Source organism: Lytechinus pictus, unplaced genomic scaffold (genome assembly GCF_037042905.1).
Source record: "Lytechinus pictus isolate F3 Inbred unplaced genomic scaffold, Lp3.0 scaffold_20, whole genome shotgun sequence".
In the NCBI taxonomy this organism is placed as follows: Eukaryota; Metazoa; Echinodermata; class Echinoidea; order Temnopleuroida; family Toxopneustidae; genus Lytechinus; species Lytechinus pictus.
The window spans coordinates 1,098,933-1,111,124 of NW_026974141.1; the positions used below are offsets into that span (position 1 = coordinate 1,098,933).

The 12,192-nt window shown below is 36.8% G+C and overlaps 1 protein-coding gene across 1 annotated transcript; it reads left to right on the plus strand.

The window, feature by feature from the left end:
- The first annotated feature begins 390 nt into the window (after positions 1 to 390).
- Positions 391 to 3,904, plus strand: LOC135157922 (uncharacterized). Its single transcript, XM_064115117.1, has 2 exons — positions 391 to 634; positions 3,723 to 3,904. Exons 1-2 carry the CDS (start codon positions 391 to 393, stop codon positions 3,902 to 3,904), a joined length of 426 nt encoding a protein of 141 aa, XP_063971187.1.
- Positions 3,905 to 12,192: the final 8,288 nt, after the last annotated feature.

Consider the following 12,192-nt stretch of genomic DNA (forward strand, 5'->3'; position numbering starts at 1 on the left):
AACAGTTCACAGGTATGTGCGTCCGCTGAAGAAATAGGGATCTTCAAACGTTATGTTATGATTTAGGGCAAGGAACATCGTAAAGTTCAGACCAGGTATTCAGTCTTTTCCCCCCACATTTGTTAACCTCAAGTTGTTCATATCGCAGTGAATAAACCAATTGGCAAATCACAGTAACAAGGTTTTTCTATTCTGAGTATGTTTACTATTACAATGCGGTTTTGCCTTGTATTCTTATGAACAGTTCCTGCAATGTTTTTGTAGTGCCGTCTGAAGTGAAAGAAACCTAAGATTTAAAGGCTATTACGTCATTTTTCGTGTGGAAGTAATTCAAAATCAGTCAGCATTATTCTTTCCTTTCTCTGTCTTTCCAGTTTCACAAAATCAGCCATGTCTCACACGACCAATCTCGTCGCAGCAGCTGCAGCAGTCACAACCGTCCTCATCCTCATCGGGGCAGCCCCGGCCGAGGGGCAGCACCTCACCCGCGTCAGGCTATGTGGTCTCGAGTTCGCCAGGGCTGTCTACAACCACTGCTCACGGGCCAGCAAGCGTTCCGGTCCAGGCACCCTCGGTGAAACACCATTGGCTGACAGATATTTAGCACGTGACACCGGATATGATCAAGTACAAGGTTTGTGAAGTTGCCATAGCAACCGCATGGGATACACCCATTGATAAACACCTTTGATTGTCACACTCCTACACATGCATATGCCACAGTCACATCAATGGAACCGATTCCAGACCGATCAAAGCTATTACATTATTTCCAATGACATTATCATCGGTCGGTTTGGAGTCGGTTTCAGTTACAGCCACACCAACAAAACCGACTCAAGACTGATCAAATGTATTACGTTATTGCCAATGACATATCATCGGTCGGTTTTGAATCGGTTTCTGTTACAGCCACACCAACAAAACCGACTCAAGACTGATCAAATGTATAACGTTATTACCAATGACATATCATCGGTCGGTTTGAAATCGGTTTCTGTTACAGCCACACCAACAAAACCGACTCAAAACTGATCAAATGTATTACGTTATTACCAATGACATATCATCGGTCGGTTTGGACTCGGTTTCTGTTACAGTTACACCAACGAAACCGACTCAAGACCGATCAAATGTATTACGTTATTACCAATGACATATCATCGGTCGGTTAGGAATCGGTTCGGTTACAGTCACACCAACAAAACCGACTCAAGACTGATCAAATGTATTACATTATTACCAATGACATATCATCGGTCGGTTTGGAATCGGTTTCAGTTACAGCCACACCAACAAAACCGACTCAAGACTGATCAAATGTATTACGTTATTACCAATGACATATCATCGGTCGGTTTGGAATCGGTTTCTGTTACAGCCACACTAACAAAACCGACTCAATACTGATCAAATGTATTACGTTATTACCAATGACATATCATCGGTCGGTTTGGAATCGGTTTCTGTTACAGCCACACCAACAAAACCGACTCAAGACTGATCAAATGTATTACGTTATTACCAATGACATTATCATCGGTCGGTTTGGAATCGGTTTCAGTTACAGCCACACCAACAAAACCGACTCAAGACCGATCAAAGCTATTACATTATTACCAATGACATATCATTGGTCGGTTTGGATTTGGTTTCAGTTACAGCCACACCAACGAAACCGACCCCAGACCGATCAAAGCTATTACGTTATAATCACTGACATACCATCGATCGTTTAGCAAGCGGTCCCTGTGTTAAGACTAGGGCCACTGCACTTATCATGGAATAAATGCATTATTTTGAATGCCCACAATCCTGGCTTTTTAGTTGTTAGTTTGAATTCCAAAAAAAATAATGGTATGAAGAAAACTTGAAAGACAGTACATGCAGTATGGTCAGATTTTTATCTATATAATAAGTTCAAGTTCAAGTTCAATTTATTCAAAAACCAGACATATTATGAGTACAAATCAATGATCAGATGGTACAAAAGAATACATGATACAATATGAACGGTTTTCTAGGACCCCGAAGAAGCACAGCTTGTGAGTGGGGCCCTATACCTCTAAATAAGATGTAGATCTAAATGTATAAAATGACAAAGGAGAATACATAATTAACAGATATATCGACTACAAATATGTACAAAATGCTACATTAAACAAGTGTCAGCATAAACAGAAACACACTCACACACACACACACACGCAAACACACATGACTAGGGTGGCCAACTACGAGATACATGTAAAACATAATAGACTCTATGGAAGAAAAAACTTTCTAATTTAACTAAGATAATAGATTGTCAAAGAGGTATTTTTTTACATTGCACTTCATTCATCAGAGCGACATTTTATTGGCTACCGATCTCTTTCCTTTTATTCTTTTATCTATAATCAAATAAATAGCGTCACTGGCTAACATTATTAATATAACTATTATTATTATTATTATTATTATTTTGGCGTCACCTGTGCCTGGAAGGAGAAAAGCAAACTGAATCACCGCGACCTGCAGGTCTCTCCTGACAACTAACATTTACAAGCTCGGGGTGTGTAAAATTGTGCAAAATGATTAATTAAACAACAAAGGGACATTATTGGGTTTCCACTTTTCATACACGTACATATTATTATACGAACAAAATTACGAAAAGACAAGGTAACATAAATATCTTTGGTGAGAGGATCATGAACAGCACACACAAAAAATGACTTGTTGGAAATGATCCCCACACGAGGAAAATTACGAACGAATGCCATAGATATGATCGGATATTCCATTAGGCAATAAACGTGAATTGTAAACATTGTCTTAAGAATTTATGCACGTATGATAAGAGGAGTCGATAGGAATGTAAGCAATACCACTCGCCTCATCTGTTCCTCCTCTTCCCATGCTTCTATCTTACTGTAGGACTACCTTACGAACTTTTCTTTGATAAACTCCCTCCCCCATCCTACTCAAAGACTCTTTTTCATCTTCCCACGTCATACTTTTAACCAACAATCCAAATGACAAGGATATGTTGGAATCGGAGTGCATCATTATTTTACACGAAATATCAAAGTGCAAATTTAAACAACATAATATCAATATTTTAATGAGGTCCCTTGCGATTATGTCGCCACTCTGCATGACATGTTCTGGCAATGAAGGTGTTTACGCTCATTATAATGTCGCTTATGAATGAAATAAAAAAGTCAAATGAACGTTTTTTTATTTAAATATTTTATCTTAATCTAATTTCTTACCAACCTTAGGGACGCACCATTAGATATCCAGGGGGGGGGGGGGGGGCTGGAAGTCCCCTCCCCCCCCAAAAAAAAAAAAAAAAACCTTGACTCCCCATCAGAGTAAAACAAAATAATAATAATAAGATTGGTCCGCTGACAAATCATCTGAACGGGGCAAAAAAAATCAATGTACTAAGGAAAAAAACTTTACTCAAAGAAGAAAGGACAAAATATGCATCAATCCAAACTTCCAGTCCCCCCCCCCCCCGGTATCTAATGGTGCGTCCCTGAGCAATACATGTCCACTATAATTGTGTTTACTTGTGATTTAAAAAAAACCCATATGATTTCAACTTTTATTGAAGGTCTGGTGGGAGGGGCGTCGAAATAAATATTTATATGATACTTGTATATGTCATCATGAAAATTTCATTCTTGGTTGACTAAAACAACATCCGTTTTGCTATTAATTACCTTTTGCAGACACACCCTTTGAATGGTACGACCTCGCAGGACAAGCAGAGGAACGGCTGCGTCCAAGTCTATCCGATATCATTTTTGCTCCACGGTATAGGCGATCGCTTTTCGCTCGTCCAAATACTCCGATGGGTCGGCATTGCTGTGTGACCGGTTGTACGTCTCAAGAACTTGCATCGGTTTGCTGATGTGGACAAACGCTTCAAAAGACATTTTACTTGCCTCTAAAAGGACAGCAGCGAAAAAGAAGAAAAACTCCTTCCCTTGTTAAATATCATTTTGTAATTACACATCTCACTTCTCACTTCCTAATGGAATAATAATGAAATAATTTTGCAAGGTGTCTTTTTTCGGGTAGAGGGAAAGTGTTAAATGCACACACAGGAATAGATTTTAGAATACGTTTTTATTTGTTGTTAGTGCAATTGAAATCATTTTGATATGTATAGTCAATATTATTGTCATTCAAATATGATTTAAGAGCATATTGTGCATTCTTCGGAATTAACATTGTATTAATGCAATATAATAACTTTAGTTGTTTGATATCTATAGGTCTAAATGTTTCTTCCTTTTTTTCATTAAAATGAAAATCGCAGTTAATTCGCAATTTCCTGGACCATTAGTGAGGACCTGATCATGCTGATAGGTTTTTAGATCAACGTTTGTAATTTTTTTGTAATTTAGGAAATGTAATGTTGTATTTCTTTAATAATAATAATATAGGGTATTTATATTGCGCACATGTCCACCTTGTTAGGTGCTCAAGGTGCTCCTATATTACCCGGCTAAGCTAGGCGTTCACACACAGCTTTTTAAGGAATTACTTCCTATCGGTACACATTTACCTCACCTGGGTTGAGTGCAGCACATTGTGGATCAGTTTAACACATCGTGATTTAGTTTTTTCTGGAGCCATGCCCATCACGTATTGACCTGGGCTTCATTAAAACAAATTTGGGAGTATAGAATGAATATTTTCACTATCATAATAACAATAATAATCGAAATGTGTCTGGTGCAATCTAAAGAGAGGCAAAAGGAGTCTAAATTTTATTAAGTACCTTTCGAGCAATAGTTTTAGGGTTGTCAAAGATATAACAGCTCGTATACTACGTGGGTGCTTACATCAATACCTATTATCCTAATTGAATTGTTTATGAAACATTAATTTCATTACATATTTTATGAAAGACTATGTTTATCAAACATTAATTTCATTAAATATTTTATGAAAGACTATGTTTAAAAAACTATTAGTTGTAATTCTTTAAGCGATGACATCACAGACTAATTTGTGATTGAAATGTCCGTCCTTTCGTTTGATTCAAATCTCCTGAAATGTCAAATATTTGTGTATGTCTTCGTAAAGGGAAGCCTTAATGTTTAAAAAGCTATACATGGTCAGAAATATGACAACACAGTTGTGTAATAAATCATTCTTCAATAATAACATAATCCAATTTCGCTAACTATTTCGATTTACAACGTTTACCAGGTTATGTGACTGGTGACAAATATGTTTTGATTTAATCATTTTTCCAGATCATGCAGATGATCGTGTTTTAAAACAATACCATTCCAATAAAACTATTTACATAAACAACAAGGAATCTCAAGAAAAATATACAAATGAGAAGTTGATTCACATTATGAATCAGATTGACCCCCAAACCGGGCCCTTTTGTGCCAAGCCCCAGGTATATATACATACATACATATATATATATATATATATATAAATAAATAAAATATATACACTGAAATGGTCACAATGGGTCTTACTCTGGGTCATTTTGAAAAGAGTGAGGAAAAAAATTAAATAAACTCATTTATTAGATATTAGAAATCCTTGTCAGGTGGCCACATTGCTGCTTTAACTTTACCTTTGATTATGAATCTATGATACTTTGACCATGATACAAACAATAACTTTTAGATATCCTGCGTAAATCCGTGTCGTCATGCTATTCAAGTGGGGGATGGAACAATAGATCACCCCCCCCCCCCCACCTTAACAATAACTGTGACGCAAGAATTTACGTCAGTCTCCTACGCGCCGTCTTCTTGCAGTAATATTTTTGGCGGGGCCCGTAACAATATTGGATGTGAACATGTCAAAAATATATCAAATCAAGGCCAGTTTTGTCTTCATGAAACTTGTAAATTAGAAATGTTGGCATAAATGGTTTCTTCATTTGTATATATGGCGTCGAAATACAAGGCTAGAAAGCCAACCTTAGAGACTGTTAAAAGTGACACAAATGCATCTAACAACTCCCAGACGAACTAATTATCGTGGTCAACTCATCGTTATGAGCACATTGTATGATAAGAACATGTTCACATAAAGAGCATTCAGTGTTTCATTACGCAATACATACGCGCATGACATTACCCTCGTGACACAACGTATAACACTTATTTTAGTCATTATCATGTTTACACAGAAAAGAAAAAAGGAGAATGCATAATTTGGTTTTAAAAAAAATAATAAAACACATTTTTTTTGGATATCGCATAAATTATGCTGTATGTTCGAGAATGTAATTAAAAACGTCAAACGTTGAGCGTTTGGGACCACATAATGTTTCGAATAATTATTTAGTAGCAACAACGGGTAAACTATAATGTATCCAAATAGGGCAGTGTATCTATATACAGTACTGCGAGTGCCCGTATACGTCGACAATCCGATCTGAAAAGGGGAGCATAACACGATTAATACCTCAGTCACAATACTCTACGGCGGCCGTACGGCGAGTCGAAATCAGTCGTTTTATTCATTTTTATTAAAACCAATTATGTAGCTGGTACAAAAAAAATGTTAAAACGGCTATTTTCGACTCGCCCTACGCCCGCCAAAGAGCAAATGTGACTGAGCTATCGGATATTAATCAACGTTGTCATCGTTAAGCCTGGGTTAAGGCCGGGACCAAAACTGAATTCTCCCGAATACATTCGGACCGATTCTGCCGAATACGCCCTGATTCGGATGGTTTCGGCGGATTCGAATGTTCCCAAATCTATCCCGAATTTTCTAGCATTCGCGGAGGGAGAACAGAGTACTCCCGAAACCACCCGATTACATTAGTGGATGGATTCGCAGCTGATTCGGTTCTGGTGTAAAGCTTAGTTACACCGGAACCGAATCAGTAGCAAATCCATCAGAATACACGAATTCGGTTTTGATGTAAATCTGGCTTTCCTCGTTTCAATACGCCTCTTCCGCATTTCAAGGAATAAAATTCTTGCCAGATACACAGTTTACTACACCTAGGTCGAGTGAGGCAAATTGAAATCAATGTTTTGGCAGCGGGATCTGAACCGCGTGTTGCGATCGAGTAATTTCTCACTAATGAACTGAACAAGAATGGCTTTGGGTCAGTTGACTGTTGTTTTTGGACGCTTGCGTGCATGCATTATGCAGCTATTGATTTTCACTATGCTTAGTCTTCAGTTATAGTTTTTATTATAGCACGAATTTTGACTTATATAACCTGTAGTGTCAGATATCTTATCTAAGATCTGTAAAAAAAGAAATGATAAAAATACTTGCTGATATACCGCTTGTCACTTAAAGATGATATGATTCACTTCATTTGAAAGACTCTTTCGTTATCATTTTCTCTGTATTATTTGAGTCGATACAAAATTGATAATGGTGTACCTCAGGGAAACAATCGAGATTTTATCACCTTTGATGTTCTAGAATGATATCAAAAGAAAAATGGGAAGGTTACATCTTTAGAAATCTAGCAAAATGTATGTTATTTACATAGACCTCACTATACAATAATACCCAAAATATTACCAGCAGAATGGGTATTCTGTGTGACCTGACCGGAGGATGGAAACACAAGTTGAAATATGAAAATGATGAGGAGATCAATTAATTCAGTTTATGTTTTGCTTTGTGATGCTATTAAACGCCCACAAAAAGAGGTAAACCCATAAAAATGGAAAGTAATGTGACGTGACTAACAGGTTTAATAGTTTTGAACTTTGACATTGATTTTTTTAATTACTTTTATTCTGTACAAACGAATGTGAATATATGTAGTTGAATATGTGGTGCTCATGTAATAAGTCACCTATGAGAGATATTTCACATTTCCCTTGTTCTCGCTTTTATTTTTTCCCTGTCTGTCCCCAAAAATATTTGATAGAAAAATAAAGAATGGCATACTAAAAACGGTCTTTCGTATCTAATTGCATTTGTGTCTTTGTCATAATTATGATGAGTATATGGATGAGTGGATAAACGTTCATTTGATTTATTCGTTCATTCTTGACTTTAGTCCTTCATTGGTTGATCATTTTTATCAATATTGTTGGAATGGTAAATGAATTAATTTATGAAAACACTCCCACACTGTTAAAAAAAAACTGATTTTACAGAAAAAAGGAAGATTTTGCAGAAAGCAATAACAGAATCATTCTGTAAATTCATAAAACGGGATTTTTTCTGCAATTTAACAGAAGAGGTCTGTTTAAAAAAGGGGAAAAGGGTGTTTTCTTTAAAGGAAATTTGTAAGGTTGCATACACCAAATACCAATTTTCTGTAACATTACGCAATCTGGTAAGATTACAGGTGATCTCGAGACTCTGCTGCAGGAACTTCTTTTATTTTAAGGCTACATTTTCTAACAGTGCAGTCTGTACCAGAGGGTCGTTTCATAAAGCTGTTCGTAAGTTAAGAGCGGTTTTAAGAACGACTGGTGATCCCGCTTTCTTGTGGTAAATGATATTCACCATTAATGTTCATTGGTGATTATTTAGCGCGTAAGAAAGGTTCGCCGGTCTTCTTTGAACTTACGAACAGTTTTTATTATGAAACACATACCAGGTTCATAATAGATAAGATAATCAGTACCAGAAAAAAACCCATCAGACTCATTATTGTGTGGCAGGATCATTAAAATATGTTGTTAAAGTAAGCTCTACCAGCAAAAATGAACCGAATACAAAAAAGATTAGCCAGAGAGCTTTATCATAATAACATATACCAGTATATTAAATGCCCTTCCTGTGTATTAGGTATTTTGATCACGTCTGTTCCTTGAATATTAAAAAATTATTGCAGAAAAGGAAACATTCCTCTCATGCATGCCTTCTTATATATAATTTTCAAAAGAAGCAAAGCGTTGCATATTCATGAATTAAGGAACTCATAGAGCACGGCCGATTTATTTTAAAATAAAATTTGAGAGAAAAAATAGCTTAAAGCTCGTTTCGAGTATATTGGATTGACCTTATCGTTATCATCACTTTTAGCATCCCTTTAAAGTAAAATAAGGAGAACGAAATTGCATTGTGATTTATTTAATAAAGCAAAACTTATAGAAATAGATCAGATAAGCTTTCGAAACTACAGTTGGACATTGGCGTACAGATGGGGGCTTGGAGCGCTTACCCCCCCCCCCCCACTAAAAAAGAAAAATAATGACCAAGAAAAAAAGAGAAAAGGAAATAAAAGGAAATAGAGAAGGGTAAAATGTCATGTTATTTTCTGAATATCATGTCACAATCTATCACAAATTGGACATTTGTAGTAAAAATGTCAAATGTTCTGCCCGTTCGCTTCCCTCGCTCGCATTTTTTTAAATAACTTTTGAAAGATACGCCATATATAGCCCCTCTCATTGTTTTTAGCTCATTACGCCACAGATGTTGTATGTGTTTATATCAATAAACTTTTGAATTCGAATTTTGTATAATCATTCTCTTTAAAAGCTCAGTCTCTCTGGTGAAACCATGTCCAAACCGATCAAAAAATAATATATTGTTTTAAATGGTAGTTTTCTTTTTTTCATTTTCAATCGGTTTAATTGGTGTGACTGCAAAAGAGCTAATCTATTCACACCCCTATCAGAGTGAGACGAGTCAAATATATTGCTGTACACATGCGTGACCAAACAAACGCGTTTAAATGGGTGTTTTGGACGCGGGCCGCACGTGCACTCGTTAAGGGTATCAAAAACACCGATTTTCAGGAAAAAGGGTGGTTTTGAAAGACTGGTCAATGGTCAATCGCGGGGTCAAACGCATATAGGTTTTTTTTCAAAGCTTTTTTTAGACTAGCCAAACGTGTTTAGGGTATGTTTTTCCCCTAGCTTTTCCCCCGGGGTCATATTCTGGCGACAACTTGTTTAGGGGCCAAAATGTGTAAATAAAGCCCCCGAAAAACTTGTTTATGGGGTTATTTTGCACACAGGGAAAAAACTCGTTTAGGGGGTGTTTGGAAATAATTTGGTCACGCACGTCATGCATGTGTAGAGCAATACATTTGCCTGCCCCCCCTCCCCCGGGGGCAAGTGATCATTCATTTTGGAATGGGATTTACATCTTTTGAGAGCGCATTATAGCTCCTGGAGGGAACACTGTGTATTGATTAAAAACAGTGTGCATTAGGTTGTACATCAACAATGAACGAAAAAGTTGTAAATGTTGGAACGAAAATAAACAAAATGAAATGAAATGAAATGAAATATTTTTAGACATTTTCACTCCAGAAGAAGCTCTAATGCACTATCAAAAGATGTAAATCTCACTACATAACGACTGGTCCCCCGTCTCACTCTGAGAGGAGGTGTGATTATAGTCAGGCGCGCCGGAACACTTTCAGTTTTTTTTTTGGGGGGGGCAAAATACCGAAGGGGGCACAATATTTTTTACAGCGTGAGATACCGAAGCGATCGAGCGGGAGAGGGTGTGGGACCCCCATGGTAAGGACTTTGTGTAAAAATGGAGTATAAAAGTTGCGTTTCTAAGAGCATTCAAAAAATAAATTTCTTGAGAATTAAACATAGAATTCACTACGAAAGACTATACTCATAATTTATGAAAACCTATGAAATCTACGCGCAAAGCAGTCGCTTCGGAATGTGTTTTTCATGTCTGATCAATTAAATTACGTATTACCCTTATATTGACTCACAATACCAGAAATTCCATTTTTCATGCAATATCCTTTCAGAAACATTTATTTATGTACATTTACATACACGGACGACGCGAGAGAGCACAATATAAGTTTCAAGTAATTCCTGTCAGAACAAGAAGCGTAACAACAGAAACACATGAAAGAAATTCTAATGACTGTCTTTTCACATTCAAAATGTCATACTGTTCTGACGTGGCAGATGTCGATAAGCACTTAAATCCCCATTCTATGCAAATCATTTCTGACATCAGCATTGGAGATAGTCCCAGATTATCCATGCATGGGCAATACGTTTCATATTTTGTAACTGGAGGAAAAAGAAATATGACAAGCTTAATTGTTTAACAATTTAACCCTTTTCTGAAAATCATTGAAGTTTAAAACGTTTCGATTTATGTGTTTCCTTTTGCACGTTTCATATGGCCGGGAAGCACTTTTGGATGACTCCTTAAAAATGTTCATTTTTCTTTACATATTTTCTGGGGAAAATGTGACCATAACTAGGAAATGATGAATATCAAATTCCAGGAAATATTCATTTGCAGGACTGTTCATTTGTAAATAATCATGAACTGATTAAGAAACTACCGCAGTTCACAATGTACATTATGTAACATTATTTAGAAGAAAACAATTACATTTCAATAGCGGATGTAGTTGACGGTACACCATGTGGAGTTTTCGAAAAAGTGGATAGAGGAAGAAGTGAAATTGATAGAGGAGGAAGTGGACAGTTGGGAGTCGAGTATTTTTTTTTAAATGAGCATAGTCCTGAAAAAGACAGTAAACCAGAAAAGGTTGAAGAGTTGAAGAGGCTTGAGTATTTGATAGATGAGTACTCCTGCTCTGCACTCCATTCGCCGACTCAAGCTAGCATCTTCTCCCCGGGATCTCCAATAATCCAACTCAAGCCTCTTTAACTCTTTAACCTTTTCTGTTTTACAGTCATTTTCAGAACTACACACATTTTCAAGAAATATTACTCTAGGACCTACTCTCAAACTTCCAATTTCTCGCCTATCAATTTTACTTCTTCCGAAGAAAAAAATGGAAGATTGAGAGTATGTCCTAGAGTAATATATGACGATCTCGAGATGTTATGGTTTCTGGGCTTGACAGCTATGACATAGATTCCATATGTTGCTCGAGTAACTAGCGTTCACGCGCGTTAGTGACATCGGGTCCGGTCTGAGCGATTCTGGGCGACCGCGCGTTTGTTAGCCGACACAGCCAGCATGCATTGGTGAACCACTTTCAATTCGCCATTCGGTTTTAGTCTGAAATGTATTAATTAAAAGGTTAAACGTTATCACAATGTAATAAGATGGAAAAGGGGCTTCTCAAAGGTATATTTTACAGAGGGACATGTTCGTCAACAGACGCGAGGCTTACTCTGATATGCAATTGCAATTGAATTTTTTTCATTTTTGACAATGGAAATGACAATTTTTAGGCAGAAAAGTGCCTTCATCGTTTACTTTTGTCCTTAAATATTTATCATTTTTCTACTTTAAGGGGGGCACATGGGG